The 27856-nt window shown below is 47.1% G+C and overlaps 1 protein-coding gene across 1 annotated transcript; it reads left to right on the top strand.

Moving 5' to 3' along the window:
* The first annotated feature begins 569 nt into the window (after positions 1-569).
* On the top strand, positions 570-18097 carry LOC135917282 (keratin, type I cytoskeletal 9-like). Its single transcript, XM_065450833.1, has 4 exons — positions 570-715; positions 12815-13670; positions 17112-17193; positions 17969-18097. The coding sequence occupies exons 1-3, from the start codon at positions 679-681 to the stop codon at positions 17149-17151; spliced, it is 933 nt and encodes a 310-aa protein (XP_065306905.1). The 5' UTR covers positions 570-678; the 3' UTR covers positions 17152-17193; positions 17969-18097.
* The last annotated feature ends 9759 nt before the right edge of the window (positions 18098-27856 follow it).

Here is a 27856-nt window from a genome sequence, read left to right as displayed (position 1 = left end):
GGGCAGCAAACGCTATGAGCATACGTAACAAACTGCATGGCGCAGGACCCGCGTCAAATGCGAGACTGCGTCACACGCAGGAAAGCTGTTACCGTGTCAGTGCGCGCAAGAAGAAAACCGGAACCACCACCTGCTGAAAGCATACATTAAGTAGCCTCGTCGGCTATAGAAAACATTAGACAAAGCAAGCAAATCTGAAAAAAAAAAGCATTTTTGTGCAGCCAGACTATGTTTTTTCACTTCGGAAAGCGACAGTCATGCCCTAGCTTAGCTGTGGCAAGTGGCTGCCCTTGCGTGACAAAGAACAAAGAAATGTTCCGGGAATTTAACGTACAATATACACTTTGTTACACTTTCTTCTAGTAGCCAACTGACAAAACGGTATCAGAGAGTGTAACACAATTTGCGATGCGTCACCACTGGCAGGCCTTTTCATTTTATTCCTGTCCGATTTCAGATGCGAAGAAACAGTGGGTAGTTGTGTAGAAATGGCACTATGTGCATTTAGTTTTTTTTTTACTAAGCTTTAGGGCAAGTACGAAAACATAAAAAAAGAATCTTTTGTAGACTCATTGCAACTTTTGCGTCAATGCTCGGTATATAAGCGCTGCCGTAGCACCCACAAATCCTACTTCTGCACATCGTGGGCGAACAGACTCCGGGCAGAAGACCGCAGCCATGAAGGCCTTCATTACCGTCGCGCTTCTCTCCGCCGGTGAGTTCGCACGACTTCGTTGCATGTGCTTTGAAGAGGATCACTAATCCCCTTCAGCCGCCCTTTGAGGACTGCAAGGTTTACGACTGCAAGTTAGACTAGTATGTACTTTTGCTTCGACATACCTGTACAAATAACTCAGGTTTTGGGCAGCCGCTACTTCTGAGGAAAGTATTCTTTGTATCAGATCAGTAGGAATGTAGAAAAGCAATAATTAATGTCTAGGAGCTCCATGCTATCATGCTTCGCATATATATATATATATATATATATATATATATATATATATATATATATATATATATATATATATATATATATATATATATATATTGCCTTTTCCCTAAAACAAACCTGTTTCTTAATTCCTCTTTTCAATGTAATTCTGTAAGTGACCTGCATTGTTATATTGCGCCTTCGGCAGTAATTACCTGTAGGCTACTATGCAATTGTTCACGTTAAAGGTCGTCAGCAGTTTATAATTTGTGTAGTGAAAGCTTCTGCAAAGACAGCGGCATCGATGTGCAGCCACCATGAAGTCCTAAACGGCCCCTCAGCAGAACGCGTAGGAAATTTTGGTTATACGCTGGAAGTTGCTACGTGCCCCCTGGGAGCGTTCTACCGCAGTAATTTTTCAAATAGGTTCGTTATTAGCCGAAATAGAAATATTTCCATTGCCGCGAACCCATGATTTCTGGAGACGAGCGTCACCGCCAACGCTGACTGTCTCCACTTGCACCCGTCCACGCTCCGCAAGCGAAATTCCTTCCCTGCACTCTTCCACACCGGCGCTGGAGGATAGCGCGATGCATACGTTACGGGCCCTGCCTTCTTTTCTTTTCTAGCTTTTTTGGCGCGCTGCGCTCATCGGTGACGGTCTCGCGCGCAAGCTGTTGCGTTTGCCTCGTAACGCACAGCGCACAATTTTGCGCGCTGTGCACGAGAACACCTGACTAGTGGTATAAGTCAGCGCCTCACAAACACTGAGGCAGACACAAGCGGATCACGGAACATTATCGCGCGCCGTAACACGGTAGCAAATGACATAGTTTCTTTCTCCACGCGAGCGACTGCACGACATGGGAGCGAGCACACGAAACATAAGTACAGGCGCAGCCACAGCTAGCGGGAACACCAGAGCCCGTGGCAGCGCTCCGCGGAGCATCACCACCGGCGACTCGTGAAGTTTTGGCAGCTGAACCACCATAGCAGACGAATCCCCGGGCTTTTTATACAATCACTCTGATTGAGCCTGTGTCGCACGACTTCATGAGGCGCCGGTGGCGGGCCACTCTGCGGAGCGATTCCATGGGTTCCGTGTTCCCACTAGCAATGGCCGCGCCTGTGCATCTACGGTACGAAGTAAACCAAAAAGCAGGCAGGCATTCGGTCTGTATGCTTTATTATTATGCGAAGCATATTACGAGAGCTCAACCCAGCTCCTCAGGCGCGGCGGTGTCGCCTTGAAACCACGTGACACCGTGACGTCACGACAGAGGAGAAGTGGCTTTGGCTCAACTCTTGCAAGACGGGCTGGGTGGGAATCGAACCAGGGTCTCCGGAGTGTGGGACGGAGACGCTACCACTGAGCCACGAGTACGATGCTTCAAAGCGGTACAAAAGCGCCTCTAGTGAATGCGGTGTTGCCTTAGAAACGAGCTGTTTCTAAGGCGTGCGTCTCTTGCTCAGGCGCACATTTCGTTGCCGCGCCGAACGCTGCTTTGCTCGACGCTCACCGCGTCCAATGCGGGGCGCGTAGTCGCTGCCCTGTAGCCCATTGTCTTACACCCCTTGGCGGGTCGACGGGAACGCTGTCGCGTTTCACTCTTGAAGGCGAAGCAGTAATGCATGAGTTGTTTCTTCGTCTAGCCGAACCAAATATAGCCGAGCAACAGCAGTTCACCAGGCTAAACAGTGGTTCAACAACTAAAATAAAGGCTAGTATGCTTCGCATCCTGGGCTTAACCTTACCTAAGCCACAGCCATTTTTTTCTATAACCTTTAATTCGTTCATTGAAGCAACAGATGAAATAAGTAACTGCTGTTGCCTTAAACAATTCTCAAAGTCACGTGTCACTGTGAGTGACGTGGCAGCACGGCGAACTACGTTGGCGCACCTGCGAGACTGACATCGACTCTCCGGCTGGGAGCGCGGGGCCCGCGAGGAGAAGAGCACAGGGCGTGTCGTTTGCGATTTCAGCTCTTTTAGCGGCGCGTGGCAGTGTAATACTTTGCTAGTACGATCGTAAGCGCACATTGTATGCACTGCGCTTGTCACTTCAAAATGGCCAGACCTGGTGAGAGGTCCTTTAAGAATGCCATTAAGTACCATCCTCAAAACGTAAGTGCTATTTCGTGCAGATAGTCATTGGTGCACCATGAACTAAAACTTCATCACCGTGTAGACGCAAAATTTTGCCTGATGCCTTACCAACTCCTTTGTTCTTGACGTTCTGCGTGCGAGGAGCAGAGCCCGCAGAGGTATGAGTGATTGTCCTTACAACGCGAAAGTTTAGTGTTTTCTGAACACCAGCTATGGTCGACTGATTTCGCTTCAGCCGCTTTCATCCCCTACTGAAAGGTACTTCACAAGTGGAAGCACCATACCCTGATGAGGTTTTCAGGGAGCAGTGCGATTTCGGGTGGGCGGTTATTTTCTTTGTTCTTTTGTTTTTTCAGATTGCCTAAAGGCATGTTGGGACCCTACGTAGAGAAGAGACGGGGGATAATCAGAGAACAATGATTTGTCAGAAAGGCAGTAGAAGCTGACCACCAATACTCGTTACACACTGATGGGTGATAAGATGCACCACTACAATCTCGTAAGAGGCGATACAAGCTTCATCCCAATCCTGTCAACAGCAAGGGAAAAAAGTTTATTGGACAAACATTCGTGCAGAACTCATAATAGCAGAATGCAACACTGCAAAGCGCAATAGACGACTTTGGAAAATAAATACTATAAATTAGTAATTAGCAGGAACATAAAAAATTGTAATGTGCAAAGCCGGAATAACTTATCCCTCATATAAAGCCGATGAGATAAAAATTACTAGCATTTGCGAGAAAGGATAAGCAAACAAATCAATAAACGAACATTTAAGACAGGTTGGATTATTCACAGCGCGTATGTAGGGAGGCAAATTATTCCCCTGTTAAAAGGCTAAGTCCAAAGGCGAGTTCCTATGTTTCTTTTTGCGAGCATATATCGGACAAATTACCCGCCGTGGTTGCTCAGTAGCTATGGTGTTAGGCTGCTGAGCACGAGGTCACGGGATTGAATCCCGGCCACGGCGGCCGCATTTCGATGGCGGCGAAATGCGAAAACACCCGTGTACTTAGATTTGGGTGCACGTTAAAGAACCCCAGGTGGTCGAAATTTCCGGAGTCCTCCACTACGGCGCGCCTCATAATCAGAAAGTGGTTTTGGCACGTAAAACCCCATAATTTATATCGGACAAATTTGAAGGACGTGACTTGCGCGAGAAGAAACGTAATGTGCCCGAGTACTACAACTAAATGCGAATATTTAATCACTGTATTAAAGGTGATAAAAGAAGCGCATGCGGGCAATCTTTCTGTGGGTTTTAAGCTCCGAAAGCCATTGCGATCTCTTCACACCATTTAGCTCTAGTAAAGACAGCACGATGGTAAAGTGAATCTAGCTGCTTTATTCTGTACGAACTCGATTTCAGTTGATTAGGTTAACTGTATACGGATGCCAGATGACAGATTCGTATTCCAGTTTTATTCTTATCAATGTAGTGCAAGCGCGATGGCTTGCGTTCGGATTGGCAAATAATAAACGACGCCTAACAAAGGCAAGTCTCTTCAAAACTTTGTTTGCGGTTCATTTTAAGAAAGAGTGGGGTGCGTTTTAAAGGGTTTTAAGAAAGAGATGAAGATAGCATTATTTCTGCTTATATATCTCGTCATCTGCCATACCCGGCACCATTCTACAAGTTTGAATAAGTATTCTTGCCAAATATTTGCATATTGTGGCAAGGGCAGGCTACTTTCATCATTAAAACATTTATTCGACATTACATTTAGTCTAACCAATACAATTTGCGATGTGGCTCACCGATGTGGAAGCACGTGTTGCTAACAATTCGTCTTCGCTATACACTCGTTGCGGTGGCTATACCACGCCCGATGATCAACTTACCATCAATGGTTCCTAAATGCAGTGTAGAAAATGTTCAAAGGCGATTCATAGTTGAGTATGTTGAAGGTCAATGTCTTCCTGAGCGAGTTAGCGGTGAGAATAGGGCAGAGTCATTAAGCCCGGCACTCTGTCAGGTTATCCCTCACGTTTTGGGAATAGGAGTAGCCTCGGACGGCTGAAGTTTTTTTACTGTACTATATTTGGGATCAGCCTACAATTTTTACACTATAAATAACCACGGGAACGATTTTGCACTGTTCTACCTGTTCTATACCGCACTACCTCCGGGACGACAACATGAAAGTGGGTAGAAACACGTATACTCGATACAGAAAAGTAGGGATAACTTACCCATAAAGCCATATTGTCTTCAGAATCAAGGATTTGTGCTCGCCAAGTGAAAGAAGTGTTGTGGGTGTCATACAGGTTTCGAGGGAAACTACAAAAATATAATTTATTTTGCTCATAGTTGCTTCGGAAAACAAGGCACCAGTCTTCTCAACACAGAATTTCACAACTAATGCTTTCATGGGCTATTGCCCAGATAAAACTGGCAGGCATCATTTCACATAAACGATGCCAGCCGTGGGTTAAAAAGAAAATGGGAAATTGCAAGAGCCGACCATCAGTTTTCTGAGTGCAGGCCAAGCACGCTAACTATTAGACGGCTAAAAATATTTCGTTGAAGGTTGTGAAGTGTTGGTGCAGGAGTCTACTTCCTAAAGGTACCGAAGACACTGCACCACTCCCCTTATATGTAACTCGCGCACTAGTTAGAAGGTCCTTGCCTCCTAAAGTAAGGCCGGCAGCATCTCGTCCAATGTTACAATTGTTGCAAACAAGCACATGTTTACAAAAAAAAACAAGAAACCAATCGACTTTATTTCCAGTAGATATCAGGGAAGGTACTTTCTGTACAATAAAGACAAATGAAGAGCACAAGACTGCAGCTAGAAAGAAGAGGGCAAGGAACTCCGAAGTATGAGCTGCTTTAACAGTGCGCGTCACCCGAGCAGAAAGTGAGCTCAAGGAAAAACAAAATGAAAACCAACAGCACTATAAGCGGCTGCTAGTCAGTTTACAATTCTCTTTATTTTCTTCATTTTCGAAGCTCTCATTCGCAGTGATGTGGCTGCTGCACTGATAGCTTAACATGTATCTTTATTGACAATTTCAGTTATTTATTTTAAAATGTTCTTTAAATCACTTGCGTTCGGGTCAGCGACCCTTATTTGGAGAGTGGCATTACATGGCACACGCAGAAGTTTGTCTAGTTATCAGCAGAAGGAAAACAAACCAACGATATAGCGTTCCGTGCGTCACAGTTTGAACGAAATCACAAGAAATTTTTCATGAGCTTGTTTTTTATGCCCTATAGCACTTATAACAATACCTTGTCAGTGAAACCATTTATGCAACAACATCGAGCAACAACTTGATAGGCGTTTTTATTTATTAGTAATTCATTCACGGTGTTTAATACGAGTGCATATTGCCTTACAAAACAAAAGTTGGGATACGAGGGATGCCGTTGTGGAGGGCTCCAGATTGATTCTGACCTTCCAGGGCTCTTGTAGGTGCATCTAAATCCAAGTATACAATCGGTATTGAATTGCGTCCTATTTGATCCGCACCGATGGCACCGGCTGTTGGAATCTCAGCGCTGCCACCGGCTGTTGGAACCTCAGTGCTGACACCCGTTGTTGCAACCGGACCGTTGGCGCCCGTTGTTGCAAATGGGTCGCAAGCCCCAAGGGTAGCGTTGGCCTGGCGGCCTGGGGCACACTGGAAGCATCTGAAGGTCCCAGCAAAGCATGAGGCGACTGCTAACAGAACAACTTGTTTATTCTAGCATCGCAAAGAGCGGGCGGTCAGGTCGACCGAAGTAGAGAGACGGGAGAGCACGTTACTCAACAGAAGAAATCGGAGCCTCTCTCCTGGCGTCCGGGGGCAGCTGCTCTTATACTCTTGGCGTCGCGGGCAAGAAGGAAGGTCACGAGATGACACCACGTGACAGCGAGCTACGGACGGACTGAGAGACATGTAGAGACAAGGAGGTGACGCATCAGCCGGGCCGGCGCCGGTCAGACCTCCTCGCTTCACACTGGGGGAGCTCCTCTCCCCGGCTGCCGCGCTTTGACAAGCGTGGGCACACACACACACGCACACACAAAGACACGTGGCACTGAACATGACTGCACGCGCTCGGCGGGGATGCGTCGCGGCCGCTCCGAACGGGCCAAAATGTCCGCCGCTTTGAACGAAGCCCCGGCGTCCGTTGAATCCGCGCTGGCTACAGCGCGCGTCATAGGCGAAACGTAACAGACCGCCCCGCCGGGGGAAGGAGATCCCGATGGTCAGGGGACTGCATCCGCTGTCCGGAGGGATGTCGCTCGATGATGCTCATAACCGAAGTCGGTCGTCCCTCGGCGTTTCTTGAGCGCAGCGCACCGAGAAGGCCTCGTTCTGACGTTCAGGTTCACACAGGACACTGCAAAGTGACTTCGGGAGAGTTCTCATTTTTCTCTCGTTCCCAGCAAGCGTTAGAACTACGCCGAAACTCAGCCGCTCAGTCGGCAAGCACGGCGCAACCCTCACTAAGCCATGCCAGGCTCTTTCCCCTTTTATACTACTGCCTAGTTCCTTACAGTAGTCTAGCAGCACTCAGAACGCGTCCACAAATCGGAAAATTGCACTAGAAAGCACATCATCACTTTGAAACACTACACAAAAGCAATATGTTAAAAATCCTGCCTCAGGAAGAAAAACATCAATAACAAACAATTTTGATTCCCACGTTAGGGGCTTCGACTTAAGCCGTTAAGCCGTTACCGTTGAGACTCCCCTTTTTGTAACGCACCTCAAAGGAATATTGATGCAAAGCGAGGCTCCAGCGCAGGAGGCGGCCATTTGTGAAAGAGATGGTCTGCAGCCATTGGAGAGGGCAGTGATCCGTTTCGAAGCATGCGAAGCGGAGATCGCAGCGAGCGACAGTACACTAGCTCAGCTGGCGAAAACCCCGTAGCCGCATGCGGCGCGGTCCTCCATGCAAACATCACCCCAGGCAGAAACAGCTCCCAATCAGTTTGTTGTTCAAACCACAATGCTCTCAACACGCGGTTCATGACGGAGTGGAGCTTCTCAACGGAATTCGACTGGGGGTGGTGCACTGAGCTGTGTAACAGCTTTACCCCGCACCTTTCGAGAAAGGCTGTCGTCAAAGCGCTAGTAAACACTGTGCCCTGATCTGATTGGATTTCCGCAGGAAAACCAACTCGCGCAAATATGGACAGTAGTGCATTGACTATCTCAACTGAGCTGAGTTCTTTAAGCGGCACTGCTTCAGGGAACTTTGTCGCTGGGCAGATCACAGTCAAACTGTGTCTGTACCCCGTGGCTGTTACCGGCAGAGGTCCCACTGTATCAATAACGAGCCGTCTAAAAGGCTCCGTTATGATAGGTACCAACTTCAACGGCGCCCTCGATTTGTCCCCTGGCTTGCCCACCCGCTGACAGGTGTCACATGTCTTCACAAAGTGGTCTGCGTCCCGAAAACACCCTGGCCAATAGTACTCTTGCAAGAGACGGTCCTTAGTTTTCTTAACTCCTAGGTGTCCGGACCACGAACCCCCATGCGACAAGCGCAACAGATCCTGACGGTAGCACTGCGGCACGATCAGCTGATCGAACTCCACTCCCCTGCGGTCTATATACTTCCGGTACAGGACCCCACCTCTTTCCACAAAGCGAGCATTTTTCTTGGCGATACCTTCTTTGACAATGCAGCGTATGTTTTCTAGGCTGCCATCCTTCTTTTGCTCGGCTATCAAAGCCGACCGGCTGACTTTTAGCAACCTATCAAGTCCGTCTGACGTAGGCGCTATGAGCAAATCTGCAGATAGCTCTTCTAGCTTTCCCGCATCGGACATTTCCTCTCCAGTATCTGGTGCCTTCAACGCTACAGGCACAATTTTATTCAGTTCGGACGTGCTCTGAATATCAGCTTGCTGCGCCTCTGACCCTTTCTCATTGTTCGACAGCGTCGGCCCCGCAACTACCGCCTTTGCAGCGAGCTCCCGAACCTTCGATCTGGTTAAGGCCTGAACGCTAGCCTCACCAAACAAAAGCCCCTTCTCGCGCAGGAGGTGATCGGACCTGTTCGAAAATAGGTACGGGTACTGGGGGGGCAGCATAGATGACACCGCCGCCTCCGTCTCAAGTGATCCGAAAGGTCCTTCAATAAGCACTTTTGCTACGGGCAGACACACGCTATGAGCTTCCACGGCTTGTTTGATCCATGCGCACTCGCCCGTGAACAAATCGGGTTCTACGTAAGAGGGGTGAACTACGTCCATCGTAGCTGCGGAATCGCGAAGCACTCGGCACTCCTTCCCGTTCACGAGGAGGTCTCGCATGTAAGGCTCGAGAAGCTTCATGTTCTCGTCAGTGCTGCATAATGACAAAAACACTACTTTTGTTTTTGTTTCCGGACACTGCGCCGAAAAGTGACCCGGCTTCTGGCACGTATAACACACGCGCGCTTGCCTCGCCTCGAACCGCTTTCTGCGTTCGGCTTCGGCTGCCGCCGTCTCCTTACGTTCGGTCGGACTGCTTTCACTCGCATCCGCACTACGTGTGTCCCCCTTTGCTCTCATGGGCGTGAACTTCGGCCTCTCAAACTTGGAGCCAAATTCACCCTTTTGACCGTCCTTAGCTCCGCGAGCCCGACGCGTCACAAACTCTTCGGCTAGCTCAGCGGCTCTAGCCACCGTACTAACGTCTGGCCTATCCAAGACCCAGTACCGCACGTTCTCAGGTAACCGACTATAAAACTGTTCTAGCCCGAAACACTGCAGAACTTTCTCGTGGTCACCAAACGCTTTCTCTTCTTTGAGCCACTCCTGCATGTTTGACATTAGCCTGTAGGCAAACTCTGTATATGACTCACTTTTGCCTTTCTCATTTTCTCGAAACTTCCGACGGAACGCCTCCGCGGACAGCCTGTACTTTTTTAGCAGACTCGATTTCACTTTGTCGAAATCCTCTGCCTCCTCTCTATCCAAGCGAGCGACTACGTCGGCCGCCTCGCCGGGTAACAAAGTGAGCAAGCGCTGTGGCCACGTTTCCCGAGAGAAACCCTGCTTCTCGCACGTTCGCTCAAAGTTAACCAGGAACAAACCAATGTCCTCTCCAAGCTTAAACGGCCGCATCAGGTCAGTCATTTTGAACAATACTCGTTCTCCTGCACCGTGTGCCTGACTTCCATTACGAGCGCGTTCCATCTCTACCTCGAGACGCTTCATTTCCAAAGCGTGTTGACGGTCGCGCTCTCTTTCTTTCTCTTGTTGCTCTCGCTCTTTTTCTTTCTCTTGTTGCTCTCGTTCTATCTGTTTCTCTTGTTGCTCTCGTTCTATCTGTTCTTTACGTTCACGCTCATCTTTCTCTTGTTTCTCTCGCTGTTGCTGTTCTTTAAGTTCGCGTTCCTGTCTTTTTGCCGTCTCCCTCTCCTCAATGGTCTCAAGGCATTCCGACAGCTCGTCATCCTCAGCTCCTAACTCAAGAATAGCCCTTAGCAGTTCTGGTTTTCTGAGTTTGTCTGAGACATCCAGACCCAACTCTCTTGCAAGCTCCAACAATTTCGGTTTGCGCAACGACTTCAAATCCATGGCTGCTCTGAATGCTGCTTTCTCTACTGCCTACTATTGTCTTGCCGCAACTAACCCGGCAGCAACGACAACCACAATTACCAGCTCTGTTTCTGACACTAACAAAAGCCTGGCAAAACTCGGAAGAAGAAAGTCCCGCACTCACCAAACCTCGCAGCCAAGAATTCAGCGCAGTCGTTCCGCTGCGGGCAACCAGTCATCGCACAGGGCTCGTTGCACTGCTCCCGGATGGTCGTTGTGCTGCTCAGCATACAGTCAACCGCATATCTTCGCTGCTGGCCTCCGTTGTCGCGATCTCACCGCTGGCAACCAGATGTTTGATCCGCACCGATGGCACCGGCTGTTGGAATCTCAGCGCTGCCACCGGCTGTTGGAACCTCAGTGCTGACACCCGTTGTTGCAACCGGACCGTTGGCGCCCGTTGTTGCAAATGGGTCGCAAGCTCCAAGGGTAGCGTTGGCCTGGCGGCCTGGGGCACACTGGAAGCATCCGAAGGTCCCAGCAAAGCATGAGGCGACTGCTAACAGAACAACTTGTTTATTCTAGCATCGCAAAGAGCGGGCGGTCAGGTCGACCGAAGTAGAGAGACGGGAGAGCACGTTACTCAACAGAAGAAATCGGAGCCTCTCTCCTGGCGTCCGGGGGCAGCTGCTCTTATACTCTTGGCGTCGCGGGCAAGAAGGAAGGTCACGAGATGACACCACGTGACAGCGAGCTACGGACGGACTGAGAGACATGTAGAGACAAGGAGGTGACGCATCAGCCGGGCCGGCGCCGGTCAGACCTCCTCGCTTCACACTGGGGGAGCTCCTCTCCCCGGCTGCCGCGCTTTGACAAGCGTGGGCACACACACACACACGCACACACAAAGACACGTGGCACTGAACATGCCTGGACGCGCTCGGCGGGGATGCGTCGCGGCCGCTCCGAACGGGCCAAAATGTCCGCCGCTTTGAACGAAGCCCCGGCGTCCGTTGAATCCACGCTGGCTACAGCGCGCGTCATAGGCGAAACGTAACAGTCCCCATTGAAGTCTGGCCCCACGGCGTCATATTAAGCAACAAAACGTGAAAGCCATTGCGCCCCCACGGCGGATTCATGTAATCAATTTGTTCTCTGTATTCGAACTTCAATCTGCACATCGCTGAACGAGTAGGCTTAACTACTTGCCATGCTTCCCGTGTACGCTGTCTAATGAATCTCAGTTTCTGGTTTGTCTGTATTGAGTGTACCTTTACCATATTTTGATGCGATTTCTCAACCGCACTTGCCCTCCTCTGCAATTCAAAAATAGGCTCAGAGCAATATAACTGAAATGTTGTGAAACGATGTTTGTGGGAGCTTAAACAAATTTTAGAAAGCATGCAGCGTGTGTGCCTATAATTTCGCATTAGGAATCTGAGTGACGATTCCTCGTCGCCGTTAATATGTAAACATACATATTGCGGCGAGGAATGCATTAGTGCATTGCTTCAGAAAAAAATATTTTTGTCCCATCCTTAATATTTGAGTTCTAATATAATGGCAGTGCAATATTGTAATAATAAAATATTTATTACCTTTAAATCTCTCAGTTCTTAAGTTTTAATGTATTATTTACAATAATTTCTGCGTTCACGCAAGCAAGTGTTGAAATTACGCGACAACCATGGCATGCCTGTGCGCATGAAGCTTCGGAGATAGTACTTATTAAACATACGGCTTCGCAATAACATTACACATAACTAGAGAAATTACTCTGCGCTTAAACATTTATGAGTTAGTGCACAAGATAGGGTACCTTTAATCTACTGACACTAAAAGCTATAGTGAAGTGCACCCGTCATGGTTGCTTAGTGGCTGTGGCTTTGCGCTGCAACGCACAATCAGCTCACGGGATCAAATCCCGGCCGCGGCGGCCACATTTCCATTAGGGCGAAATGCAAAAACGCCCGTGTGCCGTGCACTGAGTGCACGTTAAAGAACCCCAGATGGTCTAAATTATTCCGAAGTCCACCACTACGGCATGCCGAATAATCATATCGTGGTTTCAGCAAGTGCCAGAATTTAATTTTTTGTGCTAAAGCACCTAGTACTTATGTCTCACTACACGAAAAACAAGGTATCGTAAACGAGCACAAGATGTAGCTGTTATGAGTCGCATTTAGTGTTCTACCATGGTTTATTAGTCCTGCGTTGATAAAAGAGTGTGATCTCTAAACTGTTTTGCACTAATTGTATCTATCTCTGCCCCCCACCCTCCTTTTTTTTTCAAATCAATTTCAGCGTCGCTGGCGTATGCTGGTCCTAGCCCCGCAACAACAAAGTTAGATGTTGCCGGAGGTCCCGGATCTCTAGGCGGCGGTGGCCTTAGCGGCAGCGGTCGCCTTAGCGGCAGCGGTCCCCTTAGCGGCAGCGGTGGCCTTAGTGGCAGCGGTGCCCTACCAGGACTCAGTGGCTTTGGCTCATCTGCTGGCGGTCTTGGTGGAAATTTCGGAAGCGGCGTCAGCGGAGTTGGCAATAGTCCGGCAAGCCGCCCTGGTTTCGGTTTTGGAAGCAATGCCGGCAGTAGCCCGGGTAGCGTTTCCACCGGTGCGTTCGGCACTGGCGGCAGCCTTTCGTTCGGCAGCAGCGGACCTTCAGGCGCTGGCTTTGGAGGGCCCTCTGGAGCTGGATTTCCAGGCGCTGGGCATGGGGCCCCAAGCGGCTTTGGCGTTGGCTTCTATCCAAGTCAAAGGCCTGGTGCACCTGCATTCGGAGCAGGTCCAAGTGGCGCCGGCACTTTCGGAGCCTCCCGCCCTGGTGTATCCGGACCTTATGGAGCTGGTGTCGGAGGAGCGTATGGACCAGGAGGCTTTGGTGGTTTTCCAAGCGGAGGTGCTTTCGGGGGCTATTATGCACCTTACGATTTCGGTGGCTACGGAGGAGATTTATATGGCGGAGAATACTACGGTTATCCATATGGCTTCCCTTGGGCCGCTGGTGGTGGCTATGGCTATTACGGACCATATATCTATGGTTATGGTGCCCCTTGGGGTTCCTTTGGCGGCTACCCTGTTGGCGCTGGCGGCGTCAGCAGTGGCCCTGGATTGAGCAGCGGCTCCCAAGTATCCCTTACACGCGGTGCTTCAGCATCTTCTGGGTAAGAAACTTCACCTTCAACCTCATTATAGTTGCCTACCAGTCCAAATAAAAATTTAGCATAATAATGATAGTTAAGCAAGCTGCTCTCGGTTGAGCAGCTTTTCTCTTGTAAGCGAGACCTTTCTCTGTTACCACCTGCATTCAGAGCTCTGCGAGAAATATTGCTGCATGTATTGTATACTTCAAACACTGTAACATCTGTAAAGTTAGGGAAAACGTGGGCAAGACGGGAGATGGAAATTTGCACACGATCTCTAAAGTTAGTTTTTCCGTATTTTGATAGGCAAGCGGTGCTCTTTACCATAACGCACGGCACAACTCAGCAGGCTTAGACGATTCCGCTAATTTGTCATTTCTATAAATAAATAAAATTCAGGGGTTTTCCGTGCCAAAACCCTAACCTGATTATCAGGCACGTTATAGTGGGGAGCTCGCGACAAATCTGGATCACCTGGGCTTCCTTAACGTGCATACAGTGAACGCTGCACGATAGTTCTTCGCATTTGGTCCGTTTCTAGATGCGAACGCCGCTTCCTACATTGAAGCCGCGACCTCGTGCTCCAAAGCATAATGCCACCAACATTAAGCAACTGGGACACGCTTTTCGCTGTCTGAAGGAAGTATTGATATTAATAAAGCTTGCAGGGTCAATATGCACATTAGCTCAGGGCAAAACGTCGTATTATAAACGCTACATTACGACACCTGACGCCGCAGTTGGCCTATGCCCATTTTTTCTCGGGAAGACATCAAATTTTCGACTTATTAAGCCCGTCTTGGAACCAATTTTATCCAAAAAATGTTCAACAATCCATGTACACGTTCATCCAACCCACGGAATAAGAATGGGAAAGATTGTTTCATTGAAAAAAATCCGGCAATCAATCTTCTACTCATTTTAGGCACATCTCTCGCATGCACCTGTTGCAAAATGCTAGAACATATATCTGGTAACATTGTCAGTTTATTCCATTCCAACTCACTTTACGTCCGCGCAAAGGTTCTCGCATAAATATTTGTGTGATACGCAACTCAGACCACTTACGAGTAGCCTGCATCGCCTTCTAGACACAAGATCTATTGCTCACTGTATTTCCTTGAACATTACTTTAAAGCGTTTAAAGCAAGATGTGCCACGCGCTTCAAATATATACACTAGCTCGACTTAATATTCAGTCTAACGTCTTAAAATTATTGAGTCTTTTTCAAGTTATCGCTCACAATTTCTTACTGCTAACGATCATAACTCCCTACTCAGGTGCACTCAGGCATACCGCAGAGTTCTGTGCTACGTCCCCTCTTATTTTTCACATGCTTAAGACCTTACTTTAGTAATATGTCATAACGTTCAGTTGTTCACTGATGACTGCACATTCTCCCGAAAAATAAACCATAATAAAAGCTTGAGCTATCTCTCAACCTATCGCACTTAAATTTCGACCTAGCTTTAAGTATGGCTTATCGAACTAAACACGAACGAATTATAACTACTGCGTCCATCTCGTACCATTACTTGTTTAAATATATAACGGTTAAATAACACAACATTAGAATGCGTAAAGCGCAATTATTTCTCAGTGGTCGTATCACGAGTAACCTAATTTTGAATGTCTACACGGAATAGACGATTAATTGCGCTAGTAGTACGCTTAATTACTTGTGACGTAATTTTATTTCTGCTCCTTCGAGTTACGCCCTAAGCTGGAATAAGTCAGCAGGGTGGGACTGCAGTCCAGATAACTTTATTGTCTTGAACGTTTTTAAACTAATGCCGTTGACTTGATTTCTTTTCTTACTTTATTAGAAATGCGAGAATAACAGCTATGAAAGCTAATCTCGATTTGCCATCGTTAACAACTCGCCGTTAAAATTTGATCCATAAGTTGAACCAAAAATGTTACATGCTACGTGCTACGTGCCCTGTGCTACGTGATAAATTACCTGCGTGTCCTCAGTACTTGTGCCATCACAAAGACCGTCGTCACAAGATAGGAAGGGACTGTTAACATGTCAAAACATTTCCAGCTTTTTTTTTTGTTCGTCGCACATCTCAAGAATACAACCACCTTCCCAGAGAAATTGTTTATATTATTGATGACCACACTTTCTGGAAAGTAATAGGTAACATTGAAAAGCTGATATCTATTTTGTATATCTGTAATTTTTCATTAATTAGTTGCTATTTGTATTAGGCTGTACATGTATTAACGATAATAGCTTTCTCCAAAACACAACATCTTTACTAACATTGCATATGTAGCAGCTACTTTGTCAGTGTCCCTCCCTCCACTTTTCAATTTTTATTGTTCTGTTGCATCCTCTTCCCTCTTTAATGATTCTAGCCCTCAGGATATATTAAATTAATAAACAGATTACCGTTATTTGTAACCTAATACTAATACATATGGCCTGTTTTCTAACCACGAAGAAGCGTTGAATACTGCAGTAACGTTGTTCTTAGAATTGCGGTGATGCGCAGCCATACGTGGGAGTATTTATTAGTGTATGTGTCAGAAAATCTCAAAGGTTTCTGCTTACCTTCACGACTGGTGGGGACGTACAAAAGAAACCACTGGCCACCCTGTGCTATATTCCTATGTTCAGTGAGGACTATGCCAAGTTCTATCGGCTGACTTTTGGCTCGTGCGCCCACTGCGAGCTGATCATAAAGCTGAGAGCTGCTGCACGATGCTACAAAGCTCTAAGAGACGATTTCGACATTGTTGCGCTCAATACAACTGACTGCATAGCGCTATTTGAAGCAGCACCGGTCCGTATTCGCCACTTAATGGGCGGTCGAGATTCTGCGGCGGCGAACAATATTGCTGCACTTACTTCAGCCCCAGAAAGCCACCATACGCTTTTCTCTGTACCAGAATTGGGCTTAAGCAGTCCACAATCTCAGTACGTTTCCGCGTACACCAATAACCAGTTGGCATAAGGCAAAGGATATATATACAGGATGTCCCAGCTAACTTTAGCCAAGGTTTCAAAGTATGCGAAGGCCACATACCTGGGCAGAACCAAGGTAATGGTGCTTTATATCAGTGAAGCATGGAATCCCAGGATGTGGCACGGAAATAGCTCATAGAAGCTCGTGTGAAAAAAATAACAGGACTTTATTGATATATGTGCACAGAAATGAGCATTCCTCAAACAAAGGCGATATACTTCGCAATAATGACTCGGTGCAGAGCGTGTTTTTAGGTAAACATCACTGAAATATCGTCAGGCAAACAATCATCGGTTGACTGAAATACTTAGGCTGTTTACACCAGTCTCCGCTTGGGTTTTGTCATTCGCTTGCCTGTTTTTCCTCTGGCAAAGAAATATGATAAAGGCATGGATTACTGCCCAATAATACTACTTCTATATACAACATTTGGTGTCTTTTATTCTCGATAACGAGTCCACTGTACTTTTTTTTTTTTACCTACAGGAGTAGCTCCAGCCGTTCCTCAAGCTCCGGTAGGCAGTAAACTACAGTCACGGCCATTACTGGAAGCATGACATGAATGCGGGTAAGGTACTGTCCAAAGGATATTACCATGAAATATTATTTGGCATTTCACCAATGACACGTGATTATTGCTCATGAATCATTTGTGGGCCTGCAGGAATTAGAAGTGTATTTCATTTCGCGCTCAGATGGCACAGAAATAAACGACATAATTTCACATTCTAGCAATTGTAGGCCAAAAACTCAAAATAAGCATTTCACTTTAGCGCAGTACGCGCTAAAATTAAATACGCGAAATGACGTGTACAGCACTAATCCACAGGAAAAGAAGTTTGGCTAGCTTTTGTAGGGTTTTTTGAAGTACCTCGTATGTTTTATTCGATGTGCGACCTTATTGTTGCGTTTGGTCATGTGCACCAAGAGACACTTTATAAAGCGAAGCACTGCAAGGTTCTTCGCGATGTAGCAGAAACAAGTACGACGGCATCGTACTGCCCGCACGAATCAGAAAAAAAATTGCACATGGCATGCTTAATGTAAAACGTCCAAGAGAAGAAAAATGTGCTTCTGCTGCCCTATTCAAAGCCTTAGTGTTCGTACGTATTGTTATATCTTTGCTTTAAATATGGACAAAGACAATGAGGAATAAGAACCCCATCTCTTTCCCACAATGAATTGAGGTAACGCTGTATTTGATTGTCAAGTTAGTTGTCATTAGTACACACGGGAGTTATCCCGTAACGATAATATATACTAGAAAAGTACGCAAGCGCTTAATCTTCACCTAATATCTAATAAACGTTGGTCTTATTCTTATTTTCTTTTCCTTCTTCTAGTGCCTGGTCATGTGAAATTGGTTGATTTAAGCAAGACTCTCCGAAGGATGTTCATTTTAATGAACCAACACCCCACGACGATGTCAAATCTGATTACAAGAATAAATAAAAACTCGGTGTAAAGCAGGACCGGAATGGCGTTCGTGTTATTTCTTTAAAGGGGCCCCTCACAAGGTTCGGGCATGCTTGTCAAACAAGCGTGGCGCAAACATGTCGCATTAATGATTGTGTGTGCAAAATATTACGACGCTGGGCGCGGAAGGAACAGCTGAACTTTCAAGTCAACCCGACGTTTCTGCATTCTCAAGGCAGCGCGCTCCCAGCCAGAGAGTCGCTATCACACGCACAAATGCCTTTCCGCAGTGCGTATTTCTTTACTCACCATGACTAATCATCCAACGTGGAAGGCATAATGCGGCAAAAAAGGAGGCGGAGCGTCTACGCCGCGGTACGTACCTCAGCTCCGGTATGGGAAAAGGCGGGGGAGGAACACCTCTTGGGAATGCTAATAGAGCCAGAGGGACAAAGTGTCTCCCTTAGCAGTGACGGTCGCCTCCTGCCAGCATAACAAGACAGTTAATTAAATGTAACTCCTTCAGTAAGGAACCATCTTAAGAAAGATTGGTAAAACGCTTCTTAAACTTCCTTTTATAGCTTTCCGTGCATAGACAAAATTTGCGATGCTGCCTGGTGAGGGGTCCTTTAAAGATTTGTAAGAGGAGGAGAAGAAACAAACAGCATTCTTTTTTTTTTTCAAACGCTAGAGGCCAGCTTTATGAATGCTTGGGAAACAAGTACTTTAAAACTGCATCTTACAGAGCGTTAGGCCAGGCGACACAAACAGCTTATGTTCTATTTGAATTTGGAAGCGGCATCGAAGAACGTAATCAAGGCTTGAACTCTTGTGTCCGCAAGCCACCGTCCATGAAACGAAATTTCTTGTTATGATTCTTTGCTTTTGGGCTAGTTGGTACATATTTCTAAAATAACAAGAAAATGAAACCACGATAAGAAAAACACGAAAAGGTGCTGTTCTTTGCGCTATTTCTATTTTATTTCTTTTAAACTGTCTTTTCACCCACATGTCCTGGCGTCCTTGTGCCCAGTACGGTTCCATTCTATGTCCGGAGTCTCACGAAACTCCAACCAAAATAACAAGTGTCCACCCTTTAGGAAGCAGAACATGGAGTATTACAAAACTTGTGATAATGCAATGGCAGTTTGCTAGTTATAAAAGATCGACGCACTCTAGTCTTTGGAGAGACAGATAGAGAATAAAGGCTAATTTGGTATTGATTAATGTGTCGTCGTCGACATGTGATCCAGCCGCCGTACAGCAAATTGGGTCCTCATTAGAGGATCCCAGCAGCCCGGCCTGCTGCTCGCGCCCGCAACACCAGAGATTGCTCGCCATACAAGTTAGGCTTTCTACTGATTTGGGGGTCGCTGTATAAAGGGAAGTGCTCGTGCACTGAAGCCCTTCCAAGTGGTGTAGTAAAGCGAAGCAGGCTATGTTTATTGACCGCACCTGAGGTGCTATAACGTAAAACTATTCCAACCTTTTCTATACCAATTCTTCAATCATCCCTCCGCGATTGGTCAAAAACTCCCCCCTCCCCCCCCCCCCACTTCACATGTCTGCCAGGCGATGTCACGAGAACCGCGATAGCTCCCCGTCTGATATGAAGTGTACACACTGAGTATGCATGATTTGAGTGAACAAACAGAAATAGTTATTTCTGATGCGACACCTTTTCCCTATTAGTCCTCGGCTATTGGCTAAAAGTTCTCGGGCTGCACCCACTTCACCTGCCTGTCACGCGACGTCACAAAACCACAAAAGCTCACCACGTCAAAGTTACGTGTACGCGTTAAAGATAAATTAATATGTCGAACAAAACTGAATTTTTTTCTGAATAGCCGCAGGCTGCCCCGTTCCGAAAGGAACGAAGATGGCTGCCGCCTATCGCTCAGGCACTGGCTACTAGCACTTGCTGGATAGCAAGGGTTTATTTGCGTATAAAAAAACTTTTTGCGTGGCCGTGTAACATTTTCCAGCACTTTCGGCACGTTTACGGCCTCGTTATGCCAACTCTTCTTTGCTGAGGATCCGTTTTCGCGTCATTCTTAAGGTTCCGTTCCATACCGCCACGATTTTTGACCACCCACCGCAAGTTAAGTAAGGTAAAGCGGACAAATCGCAGACGCCGGCACCACCCTCTTCATCCGGTTTTCGATTTTCCGTGCAGTGGCTCGGCCCCATCGAATGCATCTCCACCGGAGCCTGTTCCTCACCTCATGTCAGCCAATTCGATGAGACAAGCCGGTCAATGTAGGCAATGTTATTCGTTTTTCAAGCAGACAAAAGTGACCTCCTATGAACTAGGCAAGCGTTTGATTGGTCTCTTCAGACAACCATGCGGGTTACCGCCCGATGATTGCGTCGGCGGTTGCGCAAATTTGACGTCAGGGGATTGGAATAAAAACATATTGGAATAGTTTTACGTTATAGGGCCCTATATGCGTGAATAATCGTGGGCATGGCAGGATAGAGAACGATGTGGGGTTAGGTGTTAGTTTGTAGCTGCAGCCAGGCGAAGGCTTTTGGCCGGGCACGGAAGCTATGTGAGGGTGGGTAACCTTGTCGTGCAAGGCGATAGCGCTGGAGAATTCTGCGATATTGTATAATTATTGAGACCATGCTGGCTATACCACCGTATTCCACGTGCGGTGCCCGGGTTGCGCAGGCTGGAGTGACAGCGTGAGAGTGCTGATTTCCGCGTAGAGACTCGTGACCAGGGGTCAATACTAGAGTAGCATGCAGGAGCAGCCTTGCGAGAATGACTGTTTAAGCTCCGGTCATTGTAAGCGAAGCTGTATAATTTCATTGTTTCATCTTTGAAGTTGTTAGAACGCATTCAGGACCTACAATTGTGTTTCTTGCTCTCAGAGATATTTTGGATCCTGGTGTGAGGCACATTGGTTTCTTTTTCTTGTTGCTTTCGTTGCATAAAGATAATAATATCATATATCGCTGAAATGAAAAAGTTGCAATGTACGAAGAAATAGCTGTCAATGACGCTCGAAAATAAATGACGATGCTGCGCGGGCAAGCCAAAATTAAGGACTATTTGATTTCTCCACCAAACCACGTTACTCAAGAAGCTGCTGCCATTGAATTCCATATGAACGATCAAACTTGTCACAAGAAGGTTTGCAAGTATACGTATGAACTAGTTCGTACTCATGGATCACAAGGCAAAAAAGCATTATTTAGGCCATGAAGTATATGACACTCAGTTGGTAATTCAACAGGGCTCAAAACCGCAATTAAGACGTAAACAAGAAGCTACTGTAGAAGCTTCTGTCTCTGATGTCGTTTCCGGCTCGTTGCTCGGGCGCCTGCGTGTTTCTTGGTCGTAGTTTTTGACGTTAGGCTTAACTGGCCGAGGGCTCTCTTGCTACATGAGTCAAGGTCACCCAAGAGCATGGTGGCATGACGACCATTGTATGACGCCGACGCAGCGACTATGGAATGATGAGGGAACGATATCGATGGGATGACAAAGGTGGTATAACGACACCGGCGGGATGACAATAACATGCAGATTCCTAATATATGGCGATGGTGTTAAGCCAACCGCGCGAAGACGATGGTACCACGACAACCGCATGAATGCCCACGAATGACAAAGATGTGTTCCACAGAGAAATCGTGGCCTCGGTGGTAGAAAGCCAGGTTCGTGAGGTAAAATTTAGTGCGAGGCGCAGACTGGAGGAAAGCACACACCCGCCACAACGACCTATTGGCGTGTCCTACTGGCATCAGGCTTCACACCGCCTCAGTAAGGTCAGTGACAAGTGCTTGGTACGTGGTGTTTTTAGCCCTGAAAAAAGCTGAGACGAAAGTGCCGTCTAGTGAACCATTACCAGAAGAGGCCAGCCTGCCAATTAATGCACACCAAAGTCCTTTTTAATGTGAGATTTGTGTGGTGTACAGCATTCCCCTCGCCTGCGGGAAATACTATATTGGCCGGTCTGGCTGCTGTCTTAATGAACGCTTCTCGAGCATCTCAGGAATGCTGCTTCAGTAAGTAGCGGTGGTCACTCAGTCAATCACATTCGCCTTTGCACGCATAAACTGCGATGGGAGGTGTTTTAGAGCCCAGTTCTTTGGGCCCCATTCCCGCGTTTCACATCGCCGTCGGCCTCGCCGTCATGTCTTGCCGTAACCAGGTAATCAGCGTGCTGCACTAGCTGCGCGCGCTCCTGCTGCCACTCTCGCGCGTGGCGCAAGCCTTGCTCTCCCTTTGTCTGCCAAAGCCGCATCACGTGTTCTCGCCTATCCTCTTGCTCCCTTCCTCCGCGCAGCGCCGTTGCGGTGACTCTCGCCGCTACGGTTCACTCCGTTAAAACAGGTATGTCCTGTTTACAGATGATTACAGGTATCTCCCCTGTTCAGTGCAGCGCGTAGGAATGATTGTGAATATATGTATGGTTTTTTGTTTCTTTTGTTGGTTGGAGCTGTTATATATGCGTCGTTCCAAGCAATAAACTTCAGTTGCAAGTCAGCGCTCGTCTGTGTCGTTTCTCCCTGCTTGTCCCCGTGAACACTGCGCTGTTCTATTTCAAATATGTTCACTCCGCCCTCGCCGTCCCTTTCCCCGCTGTCGCGGCACTGCCACGGCGCCGGTGCCGGGCGCTCCTTGCCGCCTCGCCCGTGATCCACGGCTCTGCACTCCTCCGTCTCCGCGTGGCGTGGCTGTACGGCTCTCAGCCGCGTCTCCCGCTACCCCGTTTGCGGGGCGCATACTTCAGTGGCATTTGTCGCCTGCGGCACTGCTTGCGCCTGGCTGTCCTTATTCCGCTTCCACTCTTACCCTATACGTTCCCTCACCTGGCGCAGCGCCGTTGCGGTTCCTCGAAAGACAGCTATCTCGTTTCGTCCTCTTACTTCTACTTTGAACCCCAACTTTGTGCAGCCACACTGCGGCCTGTGTGTGAGTGAATGAGCGTGGGACATCTGCGCAATACCCTTGTCCTAGACGCGTTGCCTGATCCCACCTGAGAAGAAACGTTAAATAATAATTGCTAATCACACCACCTCCCCCCCCCCAATCCGCGGCGGTGACCCAGTATAATATGGTGTGATGGCACGTCATCGCAGCGCCAGCTCGGTACCAAGGGATCTAGGTGTGTGCTGCCAAACCCGAAACGCAGAACCGCCTCCGCCCGCATTGCGTGTTCTGCATGCGGTTGCCTGTTAAAATAGGGCAGCAGCTGCGCTCAAAGTTCGCATTACCAGGAAGCGTAATCGTCGGCTTTCTTTTTTTTTTTTGAGCGAACATGGGTGTTGCGCTAATTTAACACTCAGGAAAACCGCGAAATTTTTGAGGCTCTTCATATCTAAAAAAAAAGATAACTGCACCATTGCTCCTTCCGTTGCACTTTCGAAGAAAGAGCTAGCTTATCTCAGCGCAAGTGTCCGTGTTGTGTCAGCTAGGTAGGGCGGGAGATGTGCAAGATTGTACACGAGTGACGTGAAACTTTTGCCCTCTTTTCGTTCTTGCCGTCTTTAACGATTATGACCTGGTTGAAGGAAATATCCTTGAGCGGTCGGGCGCACCAGCAGTGTTTCCCCGTGAATAAATTTTCGTGAGCAAAATTCAGCGGAAGTCCGGCTTTCTTGTTGTCCTTTTCTGCAGGTCCATGTTTATTCGTGTGCTGGAACGATCTTTCATAATGCTATTAAAAGCTAACTAGCCCAGCTTACTGCGCGTAGCTTGTGCCCGAGGAACTGGCTAAAAATAATTTGGCATGCAACAAATATGAATTGACGGAGAAAGTGCCCCCAACCCTACAAAAAAGTTTTGTCCGACATTTTCTGCTGTGAACTCCAGAATGAAAAAATTCACACTGAAAAAGAATGTTGCAGTTTCGACCGAAAAGCGGGGTATCGATTGCAATAGCAAATTAGTAGACAGATATACGAAGTAAGAACTGCAGATATAGCCCCCATGTAAGCAGGTAACAATTCATTTACTAACTAAACTAACAAGCATGGCTTCACGCGCGGACTGGCATAATTATTGCGCTTCATCTGGATTATTTGAAGATGTAGACATTTTTACAAATCGATCGTGGCAGATAGCATTATTCCCGTCCTTGAGCGGGATTATTCGAAGAGGTGGACATTTCTAGCCCGAGAAAGTGAAACGCATGTTCGACTAATTAACAAAAAAAATCACTGATTAGTAACTTATTTCTTATTCGCTCATTAACTTCTTATCCAACAACACATATTGCAATTTACTAATTTCAATACGTGCAACTTAACATCACAGTGAGAGTGATCCTTATTGGTGCAGACAGGCCGAGAGAATCCGAGAAGCAGCCCCCAGAGAAGTATAAGGTTAATGTTTATCAGTGTTTGCATATGTGACCGTTTCCAATCTGTTCCTGATCATAAATTGTGGCATGTGTAGCAACTGTACTCAATTTGTACAGACTCCATTGCGTTTTCGCCATGTTTATGTAAGGAGACCTGTAAGAATATCTGCAAGGAGATATTACAAGGAGATTGACACGGGAGCGCAATAAGCTGGACAAGGTTCTGTCAGCATGTCTGGGAAGGAGGCTATAGTTTATGACATGTATTTCTGTTACCTGTTGCAACCAGCTTCTCTTACGTTAATAATGTCCAAAAGCCATTTCCTACGCACAGTCGCCAAGTACGTTTGGCTAGGGCAGTGGCCCAGTTTGTTCTCTCGTCCATTGGCATGGAAGGTCCAATGCAGGGTTATTCCAAGAGGGTTCTTGAGTCCTGTCACTTCCTGGCGGTAGCATTTTCGGTTTGTTATATAGGCACTGTGTCCAGTAACAAAAATGTGCAAGAATTTGTGTTTTTCTCCTAATTCCATTGTACTGCACTGTTTCCATTCTCTGTGGGAACATGGTGAAAAGTGCTGAAACGCGTAAAAAAACAAGCCTGCACGTATAGGGGTCAAACGTTTTCTTGAAATTTAAGGCCGTGTTCCGGCAGTTTCGATGTCAATGTCTGAAAAGGAGTTATTCGTTCCGTGTGGTGAATGCTGTTTCTTGCGCTCCAAAGCAGAAACAATTAAGCACGTCTTCCTGGAAGGCTGAGATTGGAAGCACTTCTGGTATGTGCCTGAAAATGGTCATGAAGAAACATTTCTGCTTGGACACACAGTGAATAACGTACCTATTGATAATAAAAATGAATTTCCTTATGATATTACTATTTTAATGGCTCTACATTATATATGGACACCACGAATGGCAATTCGCTATGCAGATATTCATGCTGGTCGCACTTAGTGCACTTTCGCGCGTCTCTCATTTTGATTCTGCAAATAGAAAAACAAGTTGAAAAATGGAAACCTGTGTACTCGAGCGAGTCACCCGCATGGGATTTTCGTTACATATGGAACAATTGTAAAGATATAAATTTAACAATGCACGGTTGGCAATTTTACCATCGCAATAAAGGAAGGGGCAAAGAGGGTCACGGCGGCTGCATTTCGATGGGGGCGAAATGCGAAAACACCTATTGTACTTAGATTTTAGGTGCACGTTAATGAAACTCACGTGGTCCAACTTTCCGGAATTCCCCACTATGGCGTGCTTCATAATCTTATCATGGTTCTGGCACGTAAAACCTAATAACTTTTTCAAGAAGCAAAGAGCATTGGTGTGACCGATCCAAAACGTCATGCTTGTGAACCCGAGCAAATCATGTGACGCTGCTTTGATTGCGCCCAACAACAAAATAAATTGCAAAGTTTTTCTTTTTCCTTCTTTAGGAGCGGCGTAAAAAGTCTCGACTCAAGGTAGCCGATGTATGCTATCGATGCTAGTCGCATTAAACTTAAGTTTCGATAGATTCGCAGGACAATATCTGTTGACTGGCGTGCTTTGCTCATTTCTTCCTTACTCGTAGAGCGAAAGTGTACCAGAAAAGTAGTTTGCACAGCCGCGGAACGCCAATTCCATACCCACTCTATCCATTCAATTATAGGCTGAATATAGCGCAAGTAAAGGGCACCAAACACGGCAATTGCGGAGCATTTCCGCCCCAAGTTCAGAGACCACGAGGGAGCAGTGCGGCCGTTTGCTTTTCACGTTTGTTCTCCGACTTTTGCAAGCCGGTCTCCATGCTGCGAAGTTCTCAGGCCGAAATAAGGGCAGCAAAAAATATATATGAACACAACAGTAGTAGTAACAGAACGGCAAGCGATTTCACATTCGCCGTGACAATTTCCAAAGAACAAGTCCCGCAAGCCACCGAGAAAATTATCTGAGTGAACAATGCAATGTCACAATTGTTCCCTAAATTTCCTCTTATTCATTTGGAGCAACACCACTGAAAAAAAATATTTTAATAATGTTGTTTACGACTGCGTTTCAGCTGCAGATACTGCAACCTCTTGCGGTGGACCTTAGCGCGATGGTGCCGAACACAAGGTTGCAGGTTTGACTCCCGGCAGCACCTCTAGTGAGCTTGCATTAGATGCACGTAATAATTGCAGCTCTCCAAGTTCAATCCGAAGCCCTCCACTACGGCATCTCTCGTAGCCACTGTGTCTTGTGGGAACTTCAAGCTGCAAACTTCAGTTAAGTGATTGCTCAGTGCACCGTTAATAAAAGAAGACTCTCGGCTTTCGGTTGCACAGCCATGCCATGACGGACGAAAGACGCTGTTCTACGAATATAAGTGACAGCGTTTGAATTTTTCTGGCACTTCCGCTCGGCCCAGAGGCCTTAAGTTAATGCTATTCAAAAACACCGCGAGGCACATGCCCACTGGAGCAGTGTTTTCTTTTGGCAGGGTTCCTGTGAACGTTATAAAGAGCAGTAATGTAAGATCAAAGCCATCTCAAGTAGAAGCATTGTGCGTTAGCCAGCAGCACTAGATTTAGAGTGTCAAACTGCTTTGCGTGCCTTACCCTCCACCCAACTATGAACCGCATCCTCATTTGCTTGATTTCCGTGGTACACTTTTTGCATGCCTCTCTGCGCTAGACCAAAAGCGTCCTCTAAATTTTGGTTGTTCCAATATTTATAAAACTCCTCAACGTCTGTTCTGTAGCCTGTGCGTGAGCACTGCATGTAGTCGCCACCTCTGGAACGTGTGCCCTCCCACGTAGTCATTCTCAATGTGCCCGTGCTTGCGTAGCATGCTTACATGCTAGAGAGTGCGCGGCGTTCGGTACACGTGGTGTTCTGCGGCGCGTCCTCGTGCGTCACACGCTGGCGCCAGCGAAGCATCGGGTTTCTAGGCTCCAACGCCTGATTTGACGTGCGGCTTCTTCTGGCGAGCATGTGTTTCTATACGCCTTCGCACCGTGTTTTCCATGTCACTTTTTCGCCGTAGCGCATTGTGCTGCACGGACGCGGTGTTTCCTCTCAGCAGCTGTTTTCCCTTGCTGAAACCGACCCCAGCTTACAGCCTGCGGCTGTGCGAGTTGCAAGAAAAGTATTACTAGTAATGCCATCTCACGATGTATTCTTGTACTATATATGCCTCTGGCTCAGATTACTGCGAGTAAGCGGCACTAAATTACTGAAGGCTTTCACGAGGGAAAATTACAGTTACCAAGGGTCATCACCTCCAGAGCCTGAATGGAGGACAGCTGCAGTTTGAACAGGCACACGTGTAAATAAACGGTTGCGGTGTGAGCTCAAAGCGGCCATCGTCCAAATTCCAAAATAATGCGTTGAATGTGCTCTGTTTTAGTAGTTAGGCTGCAGATCAATAATTGTGGCTAGTTGGTTCACGGTTCTTTTTGCGAACGCACTAACTTGAAATCACAAGTCGAATAACAAAGTAATAAAGATGAACAGCAGCCCTAAGGAGGAATGTTA

The sequence above is a fragment of the Dermacentor albipictus genome, chromosome 5 (assembly GCF_038994185.2).
Source record: "Dermacentor albipictus isolate Rhodes 1998 colony chromosome 5, USDA_Dalb.pri_finalv2, whole genome shotgun sequence".
NCBI classification, from domain to species: domain Eukaryota; kingdom Metazoa; phylum Arthropoda; class Arachnida; order Ixodida; family Ixodidae; genus Dermacentor; species Dermacentor albipictus.
The sequence above is the reverse complement of the archived record's forward strand: the minus strand, read 5'-3'. Positions and strand labels throughout refer to the sequence as shown.